The 23207-nt window shown below is 31.0% G+C and overlaps 6 protein-coding genes and 1 pseudogene across 8 annotated transcripts in view; 4 read left to right on the top strand and 3 right to left on the bottom strand.

Moving 5' to 3' along the window:
* The first annotated feature begins 448 nt into the window (after positions 1-448).
* On the top strand, positions 449-3645 carry LOC145184097 (CD2 antigen cytoplasmic tail-binding protein 2-like). The gene is made up of 4 exons (XM_080059672.2): positions 449-618; positions 769-931; positions 1009-1200; positions 1771-3645. The coding sequence occupies exons 1-4, from the start codon at positions 541-543 to the stop codon at positions 2346-2348; spliced, it is 1011 nt and encodes a 336-aa protein (XP_079915798.2). The 5' UTR covers positions 449-540; the 3' UTR covers positions 2349-3645.
* On the top strand, positions 2671-3645 carry LOC145184099 (ras-specific guanine nucleotide-releasing factor 1-like). Its single transcript, XM_080059674.2, has one exon. The coding sequence runs from the start codon at positions 2671-2673 to the stop codon at positions 3550-3552; it is 882 nt and encodes a 293-aa protein (XP_079915800.2). The 3' UTR covers positions 3553-3645.
* Positions 3646-4418: 773 nt separating this feature from the next.
* The window catches only part of LOC145184112 (leucine-zipper-like transcriptional regulator 1), a 40066-nt gene continuing 21277 nt past the window's right edge, over positions 4419-23207 (top strand). For both annotated transcript variants that reach the window (XM_090093817.1, XM_090093816.1), the window contains exon 1: positions 4419-4463. The gene's annotated coding sequence lies outside the window, so the exon portion shown is untranslated. The remainder of the gene's footprint in view (positions 4464-23207) is intronic.
* The window catches only part of LOC145184956 (huntingtin-interacting protein 1-like), an 86795-nt gene continuing 68012 nt past the window's right edge, over positions 4425-23207 (top strand). The window contains exon 1 of the mRNA XM_090093807.1: positions 4425-4463. The gene's annotated coding sequence lies outside the window, so the exon portion shown is untranslated. The remainder of the gene's footprint in view (positions 4464-23207) is intronic.
* Positions 4828-6151, bottom strand: LOC149886183 (uncharacterized). Its single transcript, XM_090093947.1, has 2 exons — positions 5577-6151; positions 4828-5480 (listed from the first exon to the last, which is right to left on the bottom strand). The coding sequence occupies exons 1-2, from the start codon at positions 5595-5597 to the stop codon at positions 4923-4925; spliced, it is 579 nt and encodes a 192-aa protein (XP_089950073.1). The 5' UTR covers positions 5598-6151; the 3' UTR covers positions 4828-4922.
* Positions 5599-6135, bottom strand: LOC149886184 (uncharacterized; annotated as a pseudogene).
* Positions 8646-16583, bottom strand: LOC145184015 (uncharacterized). Of its 2 annotated transcripts, none has more exons than XM_090093630.1 (4): positions 16387-16583; positions 11029-11689; positions 10410-10810; positions 8646-10229 (listed from the first exon to the last, which is right to left on the bottom strand). In XM_090093630.1, exons 2-4 carry the CDS (start codon positions 11687-11689, stop codon positions 8937-8939), a joined length of 2355 nt encoding a protein of 784 aa, XP_089949756.1. In that variant the 5' UTR covers positions 16387-16583; the 3' UTR covers positions 8646-8936. The 2 variants fall into 2 exon arrangements, with proteins under 2 accessions (XP_089949756.1, XP_089949757.1); XM_090093631.1 differs by lacking the exon at positions 16387-16583 and adding an exon at positions 13321-13875 and having other exon boundaries at positions 8730-10229; positions 11029-12101.

Here is a 23207-nt window from a genome sequence, read left to right as displayed (position 1 = left end):
TAATAAAATACTGACGTTGTTTTTAAGATACTGGAATATCCTTAATTAAATGTTGGTAGTTTCTTGTTGAATTTAACACCTGTTATTTGCCTATAGGATTTTTTTTTTTTTGCAGTCATTTGGGTAAAAATATGATCCAAGCAAGTATAGTTAATGCACCTATTCCACAAACAATAATTAGTGTGTTGATTGATGATTGAGTTCTTTATTCTTTATTCTTTATTTAAAATTTATTTTAAGTAAAGAATAAAGTGCTGTAAAAGTATTTCATATCTTTTTAAATATCTTAACACTAATGTTTCTATCGTTAATCTCTGTTCATTACTGCAGCTAATTTACTTCATCTTGGTTTCTTTTATGTATTAAAAGTTTAAATAAAGTTTTCTCTTTTTTTTTTCTCTTTACTTTCAGGTTATTATTTCATAATTAGAGGTAAGTTCAATGAACTATAATGGTTGTGAGTTGTTTTTATAGTATATAAAGAAATGTGAGAAAACTTTGTTTTAGGATTAAATTATATCACAATATTGAAAGTCAGCAATGACAAAGAGGAAAGTTACATTCAAGGATTCAGATGAGCAATTGAATTGTCCAGAGCAAAAATCAAGGCGTTTTATGGTTGTGTTTTGTTTGTATATAAAAACTGATTTCTTTTAAAAGGTGTTATATGTTAATTTTTTTCTGGGTTCAACTTCTAACATATTTAGATCACTATATTGTTAGGCAATTGAAGTTTGAAATACAAATAAAGTTTTTAATTTTTTTTAGGAGAATAACACACTTGATAGTGATGAAGAAGATGATTCTGATAATTTAGAGAGTGAAGGTGTTTTAAATGATGATGACATTGAAGGACAGGAGGAAGAAACTGTTCGAGATGATGGTGGAATTGTTGTTACACCATTTAACCTAAAGGATGAGCTTGAAGAAGGTAACATAACAAGGGTCAATTTGGTGGAAAGTAAAAGTTTTTTAGTTTTGGTATTTTGAAATTTAATGATTTTTTAGGTCATTTTGATGCTCAAGGGAACTATATTGCAGATAAATTGAGTAAAGATGTCACTGATGGCTGGTTAGAGTCAGTTGATTGGAGTAAAGTTCAAGATAAACATAATACATTGAATGAGGATATGGATGCAGATGTACCTATTGCTGACCCCCTAAAAATGAAGAAAGATATGCTGAGTTTCATGAATCCAGGTTGTTTTTTTTATACATTCCATTTAAAAACTTTTTTTTATAATTTTTTTATCAAGATGTTAATCTACAGCATATATTATCACTAACCTCTTCTTCATATATTATTGGCTTTACATTTAACAAAAGGTGCTTTATGATTAAAAATAGTATTATTTTAATCATTCATATTTTTTAATGGATTATATTAATGAATGTACCAAGTTGATTGTACTCACAATAGAACATTGTATTAATAACTTCACTCTTAGAATTTCTCTTGTTAAAATATTAAATTTTGGATGTCAAAAATCAATGTATAAAGCAAGTATTAAAAAAATGGTGATATTAAGTCTAAAATACAAAAGCAGATTGTTTTGATTTTTCACATTCAAATCAGTATAAGACATTGTAATTAAAAAATCAAACTTCCTTACTGTTCCTAACTTCTTTTTTTTTTTGTAATTTTTTGTATTCCTTTGTTTTTGAGTGTAAATGTTTTTTTTTTTAATATTTCTTTAATCTCTCATATGCAAAGCACAGTGTAATTAACAAAAAAAACTGTATGCTTTACCTTAAAATTAATTATTTTAGGGGAAACAGTGTTGAAATCTTTGAGACGCCTTGGTGGCAATAAAAAACCATTAAGTTCTGTCGATCGATGGAAGAAAAAAAAAGCCAATATTCCTGTGGATGAAAATGAAGCTGAAAGCAAAGAAAATATGTTGAAGTTAACTGGTCTTGCAGATGATGTTTTGCAGAGCGGAGACTTTCAAATATATGAGAAATCCTATGAGCAATTAACTTTTGAAACTAAAAATAAAACTTCTCCTCAGTTTGAAAATGCAGATGAGGATGATGATGAATTAGAAGCAGCCTTTAGGTCTACAGATCAGAAATCTCAGGACATAAAAGAACAGGACCAGACCTTTAAGGTAAAAGATAATACAGATCATTTGAAAATCTCAGATGATCAGACAAAGACTGAGGTTCTTTGGCAATACAAACTTGAAAATACAGAGGAATCAGAAGTATTTGGAACATTTTCTTCTTCGCAAATGCTAGCTCTTCAAGAGGCAGGAAAGTTTGTTAAAGAAGTTTTTTGCAGAAAGGTTGACTCTGGTGGAGCGTTCTATTCTTCTAAGCGAATTGATTTTGAATTATACATCTAATAAAAATCTAGTTTAAGTAGCACAAAATGTGTTTCCTTTTATTAGTTTTATTCCTTATTTCTGAAAGATTTGAACAATGCTACAGTATATTTAATAAGAGTTGCTGCTGAAAGAGTAGGTTTCATCAATTGCTATTAACTTTTACATTTCTTTATATTTAACATGTAAATTTTAAAACTGAAGAAAGAAATGAGAGAAATTTTGTTTCAGTCAAAAAGTGATAAGTTGATTTTTTATCTATTTTTATTTTGTTTTTAGGTTCTCCCATTTCTCAATATAAGATACTTATCTTTATGACGCGCTTTTTGGTTTTAGGTTAATAATGAAAATAAATGACAAAAGCTTGATATCGTACGCCTGTTCCAAAAACGAGTTTGATAAAAGGGGCTTCCTAAGCAAGAAGGGAGAGTTAAACCACGGTTATAAAAGAAGATGGTTTGTCTTGAAAGGGAATTTATTATTTTATTTTGAACAACCCGATAAATCACCGTTAGGTATGATCATACTTGAAAATTGTAGCGTTGAAGTAAACGATGCTGATCGCTTTTCGTTTTGCATCCGATATCAAAGTGAAAACCAAACTAATAGTACCAGGGCTTATATATTATGCGCAGAATCCGAAAACGATATGGAGCAATGGATGAGATCTTTAGCGTCAGCATCGTATATGTTTGCTGCTATGGTTGTGTCTGAGTTTCAGAAAACATTACTCGGTTTTAAAGGTGATAGTGATCTTGATAAAACTTTACAAAAAAAAAACGAGAATAACTTTGAATACGACGTTAAAATTTTGGTACCAGACTCCTACCTTTCAAAGAATCCTTTACCGTCTGATAGTGATATTATAGGGAGACAAAGAGCCGTTTCGTCAAAACCACTAAATAATGCAAATGTGAAAAGCGATAAAAACAAATCTGCTGATATGTTTACTGTTGCGAGCGTCCGTAAAACCAGAAACAAATTTAAAACTCTAGATACTGTGCGCCGTAGCAGAAGTACTGAAAATATCCATAAAATCAATAATACAGGTCAATATGACCCTCTGCAGAACAAGAATAAAATCCAGCCTTTTAAAACAGGAACAAATTATTTATCCGTTAAAGATAATCTGAATATTACATACGAAAACGACAAAACAACATTTGAAATTTTACATACCACATTCGGGGCTGCAATTTGGACAAAAATTGGTGAGACTCTGTGAGTCAATTTATAGATTTTAAATTATTTTATATTAGTTTTTTTTATAGAGACTTTTGTATTTTTTTTTGACTATTTCAAATTTATTGAGGGTAAACTAATCTCTTTTTTTTTTTTTTTTTTGGTTTTTTTATCTTTTTCTATTAATCTAATCAATTAATTTTAAAAAGATTTTGTAGTGTATTTCATAACCGATTACTTTTTAATGTCTTTAACATATTCATGGTAAAATGTTAAATGTTATGCAAATTTACACTTAAAGCGTTTTAAAAACTTTTTGCGTAAGCATGTCTGATGGGCGAGAGCTGGCAAAACTTGAAAAATATGTATATAGTATAACGAATAAGTTAAAATACAATCTTTTCTTACTTTGCTAATTTTTTTAATCAACTTCAAATATAATGAATTGTGAATTAAAAGGTTGTTACGGTTTTAAAATTATTATAAAAGAATTTTACGATTTCGATCTACTTTGCATGCGTGGATTCGTTGCCTTGTGTGCTTGTTACAGATTAGCTATCGTTTAGATATAAAAATTGGCAAGCTTGAGATAATGATGGCGCTTGATTGATGAAGCTTGAGATGATGACGATGTTTTTCATGGAGCCGTAGCTGAAAATTGAGATTACAGATTGAATCTCTTGAAAAAGTTAAGTATTTTATTAAGAACGCTACCTCCGGTCCTCCAAGCTTAAAGCATGTTGCAAAGTTATTAAATGTATGATGTAATTATGTTTACAGAACATTAAAAACAAATATTCAGGTACTGAACACAAGTAGAACATTCAAAAGCTTCACTGTCAGTAAAAAATCAGGGTTCATGTTTACGGTGGCTCCCAAGAAAACCTTTTGAGAGTATCAATATACGCATAAACGGAAAAAACACATACTACAATTTAGTCACTGTGTATTAAGGTACGCATACTGAATTGTGGTTGTGTGATTCGAGTTTTTTGATGCATGCCTCGAATTTTTCCGTCTTTCTTTCTCTGAAATATATAACTGCGTTTCGTCTTTCGATTTTTACCAAGGGTGGAGAGCTCGAAATGCATAGGCGTAGAGTTTTAGTTTTCCCAGATGGGGCATAAACTATTTTGTAGGAGTTGAAAATCTATAATAAGAAATAAAAAGTTTTTTCAGTAGGCATAAAAATGTAATTTATTTTCTCAATTAAAATGTGTTCATGCGTATGGAGGCACGCATTATAAACTCATCGATCAAATGATCAAGATCAAGAGTGTAGGCAATATCGCGATGGTAATTTAAAATTGCGAGATGATTCAATCGCTCCTGAGACATTGTAGAACGCAAATAAGTCTTTAGCCTACGAAGACAAGAAAAAGAGCGTTCACACGTACATGAGATGACAGGCATTCATAGTAAAATTTTTACCAGTTTCATAAACTCGGGAATCAGTGAAATTAATTGAGAAACGACACCATCATGGTCTACAAGCTCTTTCAAAACTGATTGAAAATTAGTTAGTTGAATATTCTTGAATTTTGCATGATCTATAAATATGTCGCGATGGAGTTGTAGCCTTCTATAATCTTCAAAGTCATCTTTGTAAAAAGCCTCAACGAGTCCAACTTCCAGGCACTGACCGATGAGAAATTTTTTTACATTTGCTAAATGCTCAGTGGTCTCAGTCGGTTTAAAACGGGTTGCAAGTCCCGTTATAACACAATCCAGAGATGCATAGAAAAGCTGGCGGTAGTGGTCCTCTGGAGTCGTAGCAAAGTATGAAACTCCACTTCCAGTAAATTTTGATGTAATTTTACATTTCTGTGGCATCTCTGGTTTGTCAAGTAAACTAAATTCTGCTGCTACAACGGCTGCATCCCATAAGACTTTGAAGAGAGTATCACCCAGGGCTTCTTTTAACACCTCCTTAAACGTGTTGATGGTATTTCTTGCTTTGCAAAAATTAAGCTGCTTGCCAAAAATAATTTTCAATAAACGTTTAACATTATAATTTGCTTAAAATAATATATTAAAAAAGACACTATGAAATAAAGCAATATTTACCTTGGAGTGCTGTATTAGCATCCTCGATTAACGTGAAGATCATGCGCAAAATTTCCAATTTGAAAAATGTGTCAAACTTACAAAAAGATTCCAAATAACCCGCTGCTTCTGACTTATTTTTGGCTGAATTATCAGAATGATTTTCAAAATCCTCTAACCTGTTGATAATGGCAGAGTAGTTACTCGTAATAGATGTAATGGACGGTTTTCTAAGGATCCATCGAGAATGGCCAAATGGCCCCAGTGATGTTCCGCTTTCTACATCCTCTACATTTCGAAATTTGTTGAAACATACTAATCGTTTTGGAGATCCACGGGTAAATACGATGAATGATTACACTAAATTCATAATATTCCTGATCTCTGTTTGATTTTCAAAAGAATCTTGTGCTACCAAGTTGAGATCATGAGCGCGGTAGTGCACGTAAAAAGCCCGCCCTTCTTTCCCACTTATTAAAGTCTGCAATCCATAAATACTTCCATACATGTTAGACAATCTGTCAAAACATTGGCCCCGACAATTTTGAATCAACAGGCTAAATCGACACAAAACGTCCATTAAACAGTTCTTGATGTTCTCGGTTTGCTAAAATCCCATTAAAAGCTCCTCAATTTTAAATTTTTCATTAACACGCCGAATGCAAATCGAAACTTGTTCTTTCGTGGACATATTCGTTGTTTCATCGGATCAAACTATAGAATTGTGATTCCCTTATACTTTCGTATAGGTTACGAAGCGTTGCAAGAGCAAAGTCTTGTAGGATTTCGTTTTCAATATCAGGCGAGAGCCACTTTTGCTTTTCAGGACGATTCAACCATTTCTTCAGTTCCAGAGAATCGTCTGCTCGTAGTTTGAGTAGCATGTGAAAGTTTGAATTATTTTCAACCTTTCCACGAATGAAAAGGCCTTGCGTTCTCTAATACATTTAGAAGAAACATTTATTTATCTAGTAAATAAATTTAATGATTGATAGTTAATCTAAGTTTTTCTTAAAAGAAATTGAGGAATTACCAAATAAAGAAGTGTTGTAATATTTTTGATAAAGCCGTACGGTTATCCATCATTTCTTTATTTTGGTGATGATTAAGCTGTTGGATAAATGTTGTTTCCAGTGTTTCTCAGGCGATCATACTAACAGACGCCCTATGAGTTCAGATCGTTCGTGAGAACCAAAAATTTGTGACGGTTTCTTCCAATTAGAAAATCCGTTTAAAATAAAAGCTTCGTACAAATCTTTTTCTCTTGAACTATGAGGTAAAGGCATTTTCATTTGGGTAGCTTTGATGCAGGTAGAACAAAAAACTTTTTCTTTCTCGCAGTCATGTAAAACCGATTTATGTTTTTCATTCCAGCTTTGTTTGAATTTTCTTTGAACAATTAAAAAATTTCTTCAAAAACTTACCTTTTTTTAATTCAAATGATTTTTAATTCAAAACTTTTAAATAAATAATACAAATAATACTGCCAAATTTATCAAAGAAAAAAAAATACTAAACGAATGTTTAACTTACACAACTCTTTAGTTTATGTAGTTCCGTAAATTCGCTTTTTATTACGTTTTTACCGATCTCAAATGAGTCTCAAACTCATCAGAAACGTGGAATTTCTGAAATTCGAAAAATAATATAAACTTTTGAAAATCACCATAGGTATTTGCGGAAATATTACTATCGTTTTAAATTGTTATATTTGTTAATGTTTAAGTATATTATGGTTTTTATTTTTTAAATATTTTTGAAAGCTTGGTGAATTTCCCCGGGTGGGGCAAAGCCCCAGCGACAAATTTCCGGATGGGGCTCGAGCCCCCAAGCCCCAGCACGTTCTACGCCTATGTCGAAAGGGCTTACTACCCATAAAAAAAGTGTTGCCACCCACCCAATATAAGACGTCTTTGAGACGTTTTTAACTCATCTTTAAGTCTTCTAGACGTCTTAAAGTTGTCTTAACGACGCCTTGTTGGGTGGGTATCAACATTCCCCTCTTTCTCAGGATTGAGGAAATTTGCAATAAGTTTTACTGATCCAACTCAATACCAATTATCACCAGTATATCCCAAGGGAATTTTGAATGAAATATATTTTTTAAATCAGTTTATCTTTTATTTTTTTAAATTAGTATAAATTTCTTGTAAACAGGAAAAGAAAAGTAGGTTTTAGAAGATCTTTAAAAAGGGGTAATTATCTATTTACAGCTTAAATCATTTTGATTATATATTTTTATAATTGATCCAATCATATTCATTTACTTGCAAAAAATCTAGCGTAAATTCTAGAAGCTATTAATGTAGTGGAATTGTGAACCACAGTATACAAGCTCTTTTTTTTATAAAAAAGAGCTGTATACTGTGGTAAGAAATCTCCCCCATTTTTAAAAGGGTGCTTACATCATATCTTGTAAACATCGGGGTTTTATTTTTCCAATAACAACAAATAATAACGAATAACAACAAATAACAACAAGTAATAACGAATAAAGTACAAACTCCTATAAACTTGATTTATTTTAAAGTTTTGTATATTTATACATAAAAAGTTATAAGAACTCAAAATAAAGTTTACGATCGTGTATCTTGTCCATATTTTCTTTCAAATCTTTCAAAATGCTTCGCGAAATTTTTCATTGATTAAATACGTTAAGTTTATTTTTTTAAAAGTAACAAGTTTATGTATGAATATAAAATTGTCACAACAAAAGCTTTTGATGTTTAAACGCATAAAGAGTTTTAATTTCAATTTTGATAAACTTTAGAAAATTCAATTTATCTTAAACTACTGGTATTGAAGTTTGTATTTTATTCGTTATTATACGTTATTAACGGATAAACCAAACGCCGAAGTTTTACGTCTTGCCATACACGAGAGCCTAAACTTCTTTTTTGCATACTATGTCGAATGATATATAAAAAGATGTGCTATCAAAATTATTTAAAATACTTTATAAGGTAATGGACTTTGGTACCATCAAAAAGTGATTAAAAGTTTTAGTTTATATGAATTTTGTTTGGATTGATAATGAGTTGTTGGAAATGGAATGATTATATATTTGAAAATAGATAAATACATTGCGTAATACGTTGCTTTTAATTTGTATACCAATTAGATAATAGTGTTTAAGAAAAGTGTTGCTGAGTTTCCGGAATTTAGAATTACAAATAAAATGAAAAGTTGTTTTAAATAAATAAAAAAGAAACAAGAACAATGCTAAAAAAATAAAGTACGAATGTAAATTGTTAACGTTATTTATATGTTAAAGTTGTTTAAGGAGTTGGGGAGATTTTAGGTTCGTGTTCCAGTGCAAACAAGTGTTTAGTTAATAAATTGTCCAAGAAGTGAATGCTTTCATACTTTGAGTTTCATATTTTATTTAACAACAATAGTTAAGACTTCTGAATGTCGGTCGAAACAAAAAGTACCGCTGGGATTTCCATCATCTGAATCACATGAAGTAACAACAACATCGTAAACTCCATTTCTCATTTTTCGCTTCAGAGTAAATATATGTTGATGAATTGAATCTTGTGTAGTTTTAACTTTTAACGATAAAAGTGATCCACTTAATAAGTTACTTCTCTCATCTTCACTTATCACCAGGCTATGTTGATGAGGTGTAACTACGGTTAAATTGCTAACCGATGTCATTAAGTTAACGCTGGCATCGTTTACTTGGAACACTTTCAAACTATCTTGCAATGCATTTATACTTTTGAACACAGAACTTCCTTCTGGGCTGGCAGGCATTATTGGAAACCTCTGTCTGAAGCGACCATCAATTCCAATAATCTGTGGCAATAATGTTCTGTAGCCACTAGCTACTACACATACCGCTGAATTAAGAGCTGGTGAAAAAAAGTAGAGACCGTTATAATTTTTTGTTACATCGCAAGAATTTAAAGGTCCTCCAGAATAAAATGCTTCTGGAGTTATGTAAAAAAGTGATGGACACCAAGCACTAAAGGGTTCCTCTTTGGTACCTTTTCCGGTTACTTGATTACAATTGGATACAAAGTTTATCTGAAAAGGGTTCCAATCATTTAAAGGTGTAGTATAAAAGACTTCTATTGGAACAGCATATGACATCCGAGTAGACATACCACTATTAAGAACATAGCTTGCCACTTGATTTTGGTTCGTCATAGCCATGTAAACTCTATCGGAAAAAGTTCTTTGAGCACTGGTAACTCCAAAGTCATCTCTATAGTTAAGTTCATATGGACAATGATAAAACGCTCCATTTATTTTTTGACCAACTTTATTGGGATTGCTTGATGTTATATCACTATCAAACTCCTTTGCATCTATATTTCCTACGTAATTTTCTTTTCCCGGAACTTGTTCCATAAGAGAATCCAAATACGTATACAATAAACGCTGATCTACTCTATCGCCTCGATAATTTAAGCCAGAAAGATCAAATCTAGCGGCAGCCGAGTTCGCAAACATGCTAGAATTCCATCCATTTCTTCTTAAAGAAGTTGGATCAGTTAACTGCAGAAAAAAATTATTTGTCAGATTCGTGTTAACTTCGTGAGTGACTATACGAGTACTCCAAGATGCAAACAATGGTTTGTTATCTTTAAAACTCAATATTACTCTGGGGTTGTAAGGCAGATTTTCGTTTTTATCACTGAGTCCTGTATGGGAAGTGTAATACGCCTAAACACAATCAAAGTTTTTACAAATTACACAATTATCGTAGATTTATTATGTGTAAGGTACTTTCTCTAAATAAAGCTTGATGACTAGAAAGTGCAAGATATTGTTTAAAGGTTTATGCTTAATAGTATGTTTTAAAAGAGAAAATAGTTAAAAAGCTTTTGTAAAGAAATTTTTTACTTTCTCTCTTTCTACGCTGTTATCTTTGTTGGTAACCCACGAACCTTCCAAGTACGAAAGAATAGGTTTGAAATATTTTGAATAAGCTTGTGAGTTGCTGTTTTGTTGCATATAAGATTGAAATAAATTACGCATGTCGGTTATTTGATCCCCGATGCTTTTACTGGTAATACCCGAAGGCAATAACACCTGCGTGTTCAAAGGGTCTGTTGCTTCGTAGGTGTTTGAGTTGCGCGATGCAGTCTTACCTTCGTAATTCATTTTTGGACTTCGGAATTCGATACCGTTTAATACTCCTACGAATTCACCGATGCCGAGCGTATTTTTCAATTGAGGAACATCTCGTACCGCTGCAAAACTATTGCCATTAAAATCTTCAGAGTAATAGGTTTCACTGCCAGCTAAACGTAAATCATATTTATCTCAGCCTCTAATGCTGTGTTTTTTTTTATTTAAACTATTTCTTCTATGCAATTTTGTTTCCTTAAATATTCGTCACTAAAATGCCACGTTTGAAAAATACTAAAACGAAATTGAGATATAGTTTGTTTTCACATTTTTATAAAGAAATACAAAAAGGAAAAAAACTTAAAACAAAAAGTGAACAAATTAGCGGTACCTTTTGTTGCTCTTAGTTGTTTTATTCCAGAACGCTTTTCTGACCTTGCCTTCTCGAATTCAGCAAACTGTTGACGTTGAACTTGCAATGTCACCAGCTGCAATTCGTTTCCAATATCTGTTAAGTCGCTAATTGAGTTTCTAACCGTTTTACCTAATAAAGCCTTGATTGCATTTATCTTTATGTTTAAATTATTTGTATTTCCCCAATTCATTGAAGTATCTGCTTTCGTGAGCTTCGCTGTTAAAATGTTTATCAAGTTGTTGTTAAGTGTAAGTACAAGTGTCAGATTCCCTCTGTCCAACTGGTTACTATTGCTTATGGCCTGCAGCAACGCTCTATCAGAGTTCCATGTTCGTGTTGAGTTATAGTTTCTCATGAAAGAGTCAAAACTGTCCCTGATCGATTTGTCTCTTTTGATATTTTCTCCGCTTAACCAGGTTTTGCGTTCATCTTGTTGCGATTTCAAACTCGTTTCTTGAGCCTGTATGTTTGCTTCTTCCGTTCTTGATCTATTTAGGTAATAATTTATGCTGTCTATCTTTTGACTGATAATTCTTAACTTTGCATTCAAATCATCAATATCACATCTTGTTGGTGGCCTTGCTCTCACTGTGACAATGCCGCAAACAAGTACGAATAAGCATTCAAAATGAACCATCTAAAAGATGTAGAAAACTAAATTAAATTGAAGAACAATTTAATGTAATTGAGTCTGATTTAGTAATTCGATACTTTGAACGGAAACTTTCCGAGTTTATTCCTCTTACAAGGAATGAATTCTGAAAGTTTCCGTTCAAAATATTGAAACAATTCGAGAAATATCGAGGTTCGAACTTCTTTCGGTTTTTTGAACAGTTAGAATTTCTCTTGCAATCAACATACATTTGTTAATTGTGATTGAAATGTAAATTATAAAATTATGGAGCTATATTTTTCAGTTTTTAGAGCATAGAAATCGGAAATTAAACTTAAAATGATTAAAAATCGGAGACAAAATATGCAAAAACATGAAATATTTGGCATTTCACAATTACGGGACGCTGAAAGACAAAACACCTGTCTGTTTAGCACTATTCAGGCTTGGACTGGGCCGCCGGGATACCGGGAGATTCCCGGTGGGCCGGTTGGCATAAAAGATTATATTGTATTTTTAGTTAGGCTACATTTTATTTTCCAAATAAAATGTAAATTAAAATTTAACTAAAAATTTAATAACTTTTTTTCTGGCCTCTAATTACATCTAATTAAAGGCCATCTGCCGGCTAATTATATAAATTTTGGCGGCCATCTTGAGCGGATCGAAAGTAGTATTACATTAATAGTGAGTTTAAGCATGCGCGCATTATCTTTAGGCGGTGTTAGTACAAGCGTTAGCAAGTGTGCTACCACTGCAAGTTTAAAAATCTTTGTCAGCATTGCAGCATCTGAGTGGGTTGCTCAGAAAGTTCGATGCTAGTGTAACAAAAGATCAGCTTCAAACGGAATTATCGGACTTTGCAAGGAAATGGGAAAGTTTCGAAATAACTCTAAAGATGAATATAATTCGATATTTGACACGGAAGTATCTGACTCTGTCTCGGACAACATGCAATAACTGTCTATACAATTCCAGAAGTGGAAAACAGTGACAGCCACAGAAATAAATGCAAATCTTGCAAAAAATGTATTTTTTGTTGTTACTTTGCCCTCCAGAAGTTTAACTTGCTTAGTCTTGCGTATTCAAATTTGTTTCTGGCTTACAAACTTGTGCTGACATTATCCTCATCACAAGTTGCTTGTGAAAGGTCATTTTTGAAATTGAAATATATTTTGAACAGATTAAGAAATTTGATGAGCCAGTCAAGTTTACAGTCATTCATGCTGATGTCTTGTGAAAAAGACCTTCTTCCGAGAATTAGTAATGATGCAATAATTGATGTCTTGGCATCGATTAGTCAAACGATGAAAAAGTTGCTATACTAGTCAATATTGAATAGCGATTGTGTCTACTATTTCTAGACTCCAACTTACAGGAGTCTTTTAGTCCTTTACTAATATAATATAGGTAAATTTAAAAAATAAAGGCGTTAATCATAGTCGCTGTCATGGGCGGAGTGAAGGCTCTCGGCACCCCTATATATATATATATATATATATATATATATATATATATATATATATATATATATATATATATATATATATATATATATATATATATATATATTAAATATATGCAACAAATAATGAAGTGGGCCGCCGTGACCAAATTTCCCGGGCCATTTTTTCAAGCCAGTCCGACCCTGGCACTATTCATGAGCTTTTTTTGCGCAGTTAACATTTTGACAGTGCGCCACTTCACACAGTGGCTTTTCATAATGTGTAAAATTCAAAAATATTATCAAACTCATTTCAATTAATTGAAAAAGATGTTAAAACTTTTGCGATATTTGTATTGTCATTTTTATTTGTACTTTCATCCTTTATAAAATGCTTATGATAAATTAGAAAATCCTGCTTTTTGTTATGGTACAATCATTGTAACTACTTTAAAAACAAATACCATATCCTAGGTTACACCATCAAATGTAAAGCAGTATGGATTATGGTTCATAATAGCCTTTTCATCTTGGTACAATTATAGAGTGTAAAGAGCAACGTGGTGTTCCGTATACAACCGTAAGTTTTGTGAAAAATTTATCTTTGATTGAAATAATTAAAATCGAAAACTGCTTAAAATTTCATATAACGCATTATTTATTTTCTAATTTAGGTCAACATTTTGAGGGTCTCTGAGGAAACAAACCAAGTACAATTACAGATACAGGATATTTAGTCTTGAATTTGTACTTCACGCTCTTTGGCAATTTGTACTTCACGCTCTTTACCTCAATTGGTTGATAGGTATTCATCAACTAACCTGTACGAATAATTTTCTTTGAACGAATGCCAGGCTTTTTCTTCACACGACCAGTCATTTGTGAAATCATTCAAATTGCAGTATAGAATAGTACTTAAAGGCTTTGTATGAATCTTAACAACGTCTTTAACCAGTACCGTTGATGGCAAGGTTAAATATTGGATAATTTTTAGCTCTTTTTTGAAAAAAAAAACCCCTTTTATCAAAATTCAAAAGCCAAAGCATAAGCAATACTGAAAATTGTAAATTATCGCTTTTTAAGCACGCAAGGACTAAATAGATTAAAATCAAAAATAATTCCTGAAGATTATTGCTAAACTTTCATGAGTTTCTAAGTTAAAAAGCATTGTCAAATAATCTTTTATCTTTCTTTCTTTTCATTTATTGTTATTTTTAGCCTAATTTGTAGATTGCGTTTTAAAATCCTTGACTGTGTAATTATGCAAATTTCTCTCATAATTAACTAATAAGTAAATTTGGAACAACTAAAAACTTGGTTGTTTTCAGGAATCATTATCAGGATTTACGAAAACAATCGCAACTAACCCTCATAAACTGTTGGATACTTTGAAAAACTCAAATACTTCAAGAAAGATTGATTCAATGGGCTGCGTAATTTGTTGTTGAATGACCCAATTTAAATAGGTGTATAACAGGTGTATAACAGGTTCTAAGCAGATTTTAAATTTGTAAACTAATGCCATTGATTCATACACCTGTGTAACACCTTCAAACTTCAAATAACTAGTAAAACTAAGTTTATAGCATTTCCTAAAAACATTGCTTATTTTAAAAAGCTATTTTTCTATATTCGGTATTATATATCTTTCTATATTCGGTATTATTTCTATATTTCGGTATACATTTACAAACTCAAATTTCATTCGACATTCAAAGTTCAGCAACTTGCAACAATTCATTTGGAATAAAGTACAAACAAAATATTTTTTTCCAAATGAATCTCACAAGTTGCAAAACTTTCAAACTCGAATGAAATTTCGATCATAAAAGATTCGAGAACTTGGCCGAACCTCATTTTTTACAGCTTCATAAATACTTTTTTTTTTTTTAAATTAATTAGCTAAATATCCACCTAAAATAGAGCTTTTTGCAACATACGATAAGTTAGATCGAAATCACGCGGTGGGGTTCATCGATAACTAAACCCAAGGATTTATTTTATTTTCAAGCTCCAGCACCCAGGAATGATGATAATAATCTTTTTTAATGATTTCTATGAGTAGAAACCTCAAAGCACTTGAGATCACCGTAAAAAAAGATTTTCCCCAATTTATCATCGTGATGATAAAAAAGACTACTTCTTATCTCTTAGAATTTCCTAAAAAATAAACCGGAAAAACTGGAAAAGTGCTTTAGAAATTTAAAGCCTTTTAACTTGTTTTAGATACACGTTTAAGACATCATTCAGACGATTGTCAAGGGCAACTATTAGACTTTGATCAGATTTCCTATTATTAATAGAAAGTTGTTAAAAAGGCCGATTTAATGTAATCCTTCAAGTAATCTTTCTTCAGCTACATGAAATATTTCCGCTTAATAGAAAACTTTTTATTTCATTTTCAGATTTTTTACATTGTAAAATTTCGTCACTTAAGTTAAGAAATTATGTTAGAAATAGTTAGAGGTTACCAAGGTTACCAAATGAGATTTTGCAATTTCTAATACTTATCATTTTAGTTTTGACAATGAGTAAAATAGAATTTTTGCGTTGTGTAAGTCGTTCTATTTAAAAAAAAACTCTTACGTTTCAAAGTTTTAAAAGCGTTATTCAATGAAAAAAAATTTAAGGGTTCGCCGAACCTTTCTCTCAAAAACCCCTTTAAGTGAAATCTGTCATACATTGGACGATTATGTAGCAACTATATAGGGGAGAAAAAAAAAATTGATATAAAGTGGTTTTTACTCTTGATCAAGACATTCAAAATCTATCTAGCTACCGCGCTGAGTTTCATATATTTAATGATAACTTTTATAAATAGGAAGAGAAGTAAATGAGTTTCACAAATTGCAAAACTATTATAAAGTAAATAAATGGAAATAAAATTTTAAAAAATGGCTCGTTTTAAACCTTAGTGTACTAACTCACTATTTGCAATTTCTGAGTTTCTAAGTTTGAAACGAGGGCACCAAATCATGAGCCTCTGGTCAGCTAGAGGAAAAAATGTTGCTTAACTAATCATAGAATGTTTTTCAACCATGTGAATTTTAATGATAGTTGTGAATTTACAATAAAAATATACTCAAAACCATTGCTTTTTTTTTAATGTAAATTTTTGAGTTGTATATTGTTTAAGACAATCCGAACGCTTAGCAAAGTTCTAAGCTCTTCAAATAGAATTATTTCTTGACCATTTAGAACTTCAGCTCATTTTGATTTACAACTTGTGTGTATTAAAATGATGAGTTACCTGAAAAAAATAATATAAACAATTTACCTGTGTAAATGTCTTTGGACAAGATGTCTATCATCAATGTTCAATATCTTTTAGTAAGAGCACCTGTGTTGCAACTGACTTATCGTAAAAACTAATGTTAACTGAACCTAGAAATCTGCAAAATCATAAAAGGAACAACATTGCAATAAAGAATAAAGACTTTATTGTGATGCTCTTTATCTAATAAGTAAATTTTTAAAATAACATCAAAAATGGATTATTAAAAAAGTATATAAACAATGACCGCCTTATATGGCAGTAGAACACGAATTGCTTTGCTTGAATAGACGGACCAATATTAAGCTTTATATTCAAAGCAGTAGCTAAAAGAATTAGAAACTAAATACAATCTCTTTAAAGAACAAAGCTTAACAAGATTAATGAAAAAGGTATACTATTTAGTTAAATTATAACATTATTCAATATAAAAGAAAACGTTCAGAATTTTTGGCACGTTCACTGTTTGAGTCATTGTCATGAATGTTTAAGTGCACATTTTATATTGAGAGACGTGTCAATCTGCTTAATATGAACTCTTCATTAAAAGCTTAACAATTTTTTTTTTTTGTTTTGCTTGATTTTTTTTGACAGCATAGAAGCATTTTAAATATTTAAAACAGATTTCGCAATGATAAAGTCAAAATACAAAAATGCTTTTGATCAATCTTTCAATAATATTTCTAGATTTTCAGTCATAAAAAAAAAAAATAATTATAAGAAACGTTCTTAAAATATCATGGTGAAAGTATTAAAATCCGAATTAAAACATTTTAAATACTGCAAAAATATTGAAACAAATTATTATACTTATAGGTTTTATTTCTGTGATTAAAACAGATTTTGAGGTAAAACGGAAAAGGAGCTGTAAAGTTATTTGGAACCACATTGAATTCATTTTAAAATTTTTATTTTAACAACTCGGAAAAATACGGACCTGATGAGGCCACGTGCTCCACCAAGAGGAATTTAATCTCAGAACAAAAAGCGAATTTTTTTAGTAATACAACGTAATAGATAGCGGCTACAATAAAAATCTCCGAAAAAAAAAAAAAAAAAATAGATTCAGCAAAAATGTGCAAAGTAATTTATGAAGCTTTAAAAAAAAAAAGGTATTAGAATTGGTTTTATAAAAAGAATTAGGGCTTAACAAGTATTCCAGTTCAAGACATATTCAAGCATGCATTACTTCAAAGACAGTCGTGTTACTTTTATTGTGCATCATGAAAGGAGGGTGACAAAGTTAGCACATTCGTAAATTATTTTCAAGTGGAAAATGCTTATTAACAAATTAGAAAGCATTAGAGGCAATCCATTGTAGGATTTTTATGCTCGGTACTTTAAGAATTTTTCAAAATCTTTTAGCATAATTTTCTTGTTGGAGACCAATCATTTAAACCCTAGGACAAAGATTTTGTTGTCCTATAAAGAGAAAATGCTAGTGTGTGACTGAGTATACACAAAAAATATTGTTGAGTTCATTTAGGGTCGTAATATTTAAAAAAGACTTTGACTTGTGTCAAAGTCTTTTTTAAATATTACGACCTAAATGAGCTCAACAATATTTTTTGTGTATACTCAGTCACACACTAAGCTACGTTATAAACCCTGGTTTATAACGTAGCTTATGCTCTCGAACCCTGACAATTTTTAACTCCTTCATTTTTTTTGAAATCTTGTTTTGGATTGATAAACTAATAAGCTAATGTTTTATTAGTTTACCATTCAAAACAGTTACATTTGTGAAATGAATAAATACTAAACACCTGAAAGTAATCATACTTGTGTAAAACATTATAATGTTTTATAATGTTTTATATTATTTTATATTTATTTTATTAATATTTTCTCAAAGAGGTAGTCTCAGAACTATATTTTGAAGAAGCTAACAGTTATGAGTGAGGTATAGAAAAATAATCTTTACTTAAATATCGTGTTCTTTTTTCTTGTTTCGACGAGTAAATCCTGTGTTTAAGTGTGTCATCAATTTTTCCATCAAAACCAAGACAAATAGTTCCCTTATTTTTATCTTTGTAAGTCTGATTGACCCATTTTCACGGAGCCGATTTTTGAGTGCATGTTTTCCTAGTATGCAAAATATTTGTAGGATCAAATATTCCAAGATCATGGCATTTTTAATCAAACGGGCATCCCAATTATTGTAAATGCAGAGTGTTAACATAATGGGTGATTACTGCTAGTCACTTTAACAAGAACACGAAAATGCATTCCATGGAAGAAAAAGCTACAATAGAATCTTCAAAAAATAGAGCAAATGCAAAAAAAACAAGCACTTTATATGTATTGAGGTTTTTTAATTGGCGGTATAAAAGAGATAAATTTGTAATTAACCTTATAGTAAACTTTCTTTTTTATATTGTTTAACAAAATCCAATGTTCTCGTGATTTGCAATAAACTTATTTAGCAATGAACTACCGAAACTACCGAAATTTTGTGTCATTTTCTCAATTGGAAACACCTGAGTCACATTTTTTATTTCACTTAATTGATCTAAAAATGAGTGGCTATCCAATTCTGAAATAGAGTTGGTATCTGTCTTATCATAACAATATGCCAATCAAGATACTTGATTTTTATCTAATAGAAAGATTCCTGTTTTGTAAAAACTCGCTACAAGATTTTTACACCAATATTCATTTAACCTGATTATTGAGCAACTTAAAATACAGGAAACTTGCTTTTAGGAAGAAAAAAGACTTGCCTGCCTTATCCCTTCTGCTTCCAATCACTTTATGCTAGTTTTTTCTTGGCCTAAAGTAGGCAAACTCTAAATACGTGGTGCTCCTTGGTAATGTCACAAAAACTATAATAATAGGCTGATACGCATTAATGACTGCAATATTTAAACCTGATGATAGGTTTTCACGAATAATGATGTTTGTCCTAAACCTTGGTAGAAGCAAAGAAAACAACCAGTCTTCAGAGTGAAGCCAAATTAATTGCTTTTAAATCTATTGCAACGTACTTCTTGTGGCCCATGTTCTATTTATAAACTCCATAACAATCCTGCGTTGTAAACCACAAATAATAGCAACAACTTTCTCCTAGCATAACCACAAAACACATCACAGAGGCTGAGGCTTTTTTGAATTTATTGCAAGTTTAAGAAATTTACATCAGCGCTTTGTAATGATCATTTTCTTGCCTATATCATCATTAAGATAGATTTTGTAATAACTCCAGATAATCTCTAGCGGTTTATCATTGAGCTCCTTTGCTAAATTAATAAAGTACCCCTCAATCATAATTGGTTCAACTTCTGCCTTTTCACACTAAACGTTACTTGAAAGTCTTAGAGTGAGATCTTTGTATCTTTTAAAAAAGATCTAACGCAATCATTACCTGTAAAATTATTTTTAAACTTTTGTGTCATGAGGACTTTTTTATCTGAATATCCTTTCACAAATATTAATCTGGGTATATTGTATAAATACAAACTCAAAACCTGAAAAAAAAAAAAAAAAACTAACTGTTTTATATTGTTTAAACAATACAGGGTGCGAAAGCGATTCGTGAACTTTTTAGAACATTTTTGAAAATGAAATTTTAAAGCACTAAAAAATTATATTCATGGAATATTAATAGGAGAAAAGTTGAAGATAAATACTTTTCCCACCTTAACATTCAATTAGGCTTTATTTTTTGATCACTGCCTCAAGCCATCACTGGCAGGTGCTTATTATACAGCCCCTTGGCATTGATTTCCTACCACAGTTAATTGATGAATTTAGTGACTTGACACTTTAGTGGGTCTTTTTGCAATCTTTACTCTCAACTACGCTCCACACCCTATAGTCAAGGGGATTCAGGTTAGGGCTGGATGGTGGCCAAAACTGTTTGGACCAGAAATTAGCCATATTGTCCTGAAGATATTGTTGAGTTTTTCTGGACCCATGACAAGGTGCATTGTCCTGTTGAAAGATGTAATTGTTTTCTGGGAATGTCTTCTTCACCCATGGTACCATATAGCGTTTTAGTAAGTTAATATACACATAAGGTAACTTTTTCTTTCTCTTTGATGTAGATTGGTGGACATTTCTCTCCATTAGAAGCAATCATTCCTAGCATCATGATGGACTGAGGGTGCTTGGTATGACACACAGGTGGTACTTTGTCACCCTTCTGCACAATGAATCATTACTCCTAATTATCACAGTCAACACTAATAAACATGACCTTTTAGCTGGTTCAGAAGCTTATTTGATCACTCCAATCGTAAAGTTTTTAGTCTTTCTGTCAAAAGTTGGTTGGTCACACTGGTCGGGCCACACTGGCTTTTCCAAGTGTTTTTAGAGCTCTTCTGACTGTCCTCTTGCCAATATTGAACAATTTCGCTGTCTTTCTGATTGATACAGTAGGATTCTTTTCAACATGCTTTTTAAGCTTTTCTGTGAACTTTTTATCAATTTTTTTGTTCACTGGAGATGGCATTTTGGCTCTCTCAGCATTGTCACGTTTTTTTAACTTTGTAAAATGTAATTTTAGACACTCCAGAAATACGAATTACTTCACGTGCAGCCAAACCCGCGTGAATCAAATTTAAAGCTTCGGTCCTTTTAGCTTCTATTGTAAAACTTTTGACTAAAATGTTTTTTATTCACAATTTTATCAAAATCTAAGACGGTCATTGAACATTAATCAACAAAAATAAATTGCGGAAGTATTTTATTTAGATCACAAAACCTACCCAGCAAGCACACAACGTTGAAACAACGTCGAAATAACGTTGATCAACGTCGATCAACGTTATTTCAACGTTGTGTGCTTGCTTGGTAGCCAAAAATTAGTTCGCGAATCGCTGCCGCACCCTGTATAAAATCTTTTATGCTGCATTATTTAACATTTTTTAGTTATTGGAAATCAATAGCCTTTAACCATTCTTTTAAACAACCTTAAAATATTGTTTCATAAAAAGTTCAAGTACCTCTTGGTTAATAACATCAGATGATTTTATCCTAGGCAAAAGTTACCCCAATTATTGAGTAAAAGACACCTCAACCTTCTTTAGCCCCTCTAACAAAAACGCTTTAAACTGATGATTTTCTAAAATCAGCTTGTTTAAATATGATTGACTGAAGATAAAAGCGATGCATTTTTAACGCAACTACCTTCACTTGCGATTTTTTTCGATGTAAAAAGTTTTTTCATCAGAACTTGATGCAAAAGTCTTGAAAAAAAACTTGCTACTTTGGAAAATATGATTTTTGGCACCAGATTACGTGTCACCTGATCTTAAGGAATGTCCGCGAGTATACCGCAAAACATGTTGGCCTAAATTACTATTAAACCAAAGACTGCCAACTCATGATAAATTATAATTTTAGATACAAAGCATTATGGGATATCTTGGGGGACCAAATAAGATACGTTGATAATATCAGGTGGCCCATAATATATCAGGTGGCCCATAATATATCAGGTGGCCCATAATATATCAGGTGGCCCATAATATATCAGGTGGCCCATAATATATCAGGTGGTCAAGAAGTGGAAAGTTTTTTTTCTAGTAATTTGAATTTTTTTCCAGAGAAACTTTTAAAATTTTTTTTTATAACTTTGTGGGTTATAAAAAATTTTTTTTAAATTATAAAAAATTCCTATTTAAATTTTCCTTTCTGTAAATTAACAGCCAACATAAAAAAGCCTTTTTTTACATCAATGCTTACCCATAAGCCTTTTCATCACCAATGGTAATACTTTAATATTTAGCTTTAACAAACAAATTATTTAAATACTAAATAATTACATAATTTATTTAGATACCAAATAATTACATAATGATAACGAAGTAAAAAAATAAACAATTTTATTTAAAAAGTATATTTTCTAAATAAATAACTTTTAAAGAGAAAAATCAGGCATAGACCACACGACTTAACTTATTTCAACATGCCTTGTTCCGTGTCACCAGATCTTTATTAAAAAACATAGTAAATTAAGAAGCACACAAAGCGTCACAGATTTAAGCAAAATTTTGAATTTAACTCTCTTTTAAAAGAAGTCCAATAATTAGATTTTATTTCTTCAATAATCTGTTTATGTCATATTTATTTTAACTAATAAAACTTTAATTTCAGTTGTAAAAATAGCATCCATTTCATGAACCAAGCTTTTTAAAAAGAAAAGAAGTTGTCTATAACTTACTCTCACTGGATGTCACTGATGAAAGTACTTGAATAATATATAATGAATAATGGATCTAAATGGCAATCTGTAGATTTCAGAACAAGTTGAACAACATTTGTCCAAATTATAGAATGTTTTCAGATGCTTCCAAGTGTATATTTTCCCTTCTAATATCATGTTGCATTAAATTGTTTCTAACATTCTTTTGTTAAACGTGGTGGGTCAAAAAAATATATATACTTTGTGACTATAGTTGGATGTTCAATTTGTGGATTTGTTAACGAAAATCCTAAAACTTTAGGAACTGCAATATTACTACAGCTTTGATATAATTTGATCATAATCAAGACAATGCAGCTAAACCAGTTGTATGCAGAGGAATCATAGCATTACTTAGTTGAACTGATTGAACACGCAGAAGTATTTGCTCAAAAAAAAATCATGATTTTATAAACTTCCGATTTTTCCCGAAAGTAACGGAAAGTCTCAAAGGCCGAAGCTTAATTTACCAGTTCATAAATTCAATTAAATGTTATTTTTTAAAAATTGTCTGAATTTCCATATCTTTGGTTATCTATAAGTAAACTTTTTAAAGCAAACGAGATGCTGGAAAAAAGTCTAAAGTAACAACAGCACTAATATATATATATATATATATATATATATATATATATAT

Source organism: Hydra viridissima, unplaced genomic scaffold, assembly GCF_058129835.1.
Source record: "Hydra viridissima isolate aposymbiotic clone 2 unplaced genomic scaffold, HvirCarnegie_v1 scaffold_7, whole genome shotgun sequence".
Taxonomy (NCBI): domain Eukaryota; kingdom Metazoa; phylum Cnidaria; class Hydrozoa; order Anthoathecata; family Hydridae; genus Hydra; species Hydra viridissima.
This window is presented reverse-complemented; position numbering and strand designations above follow the sequence as displayed.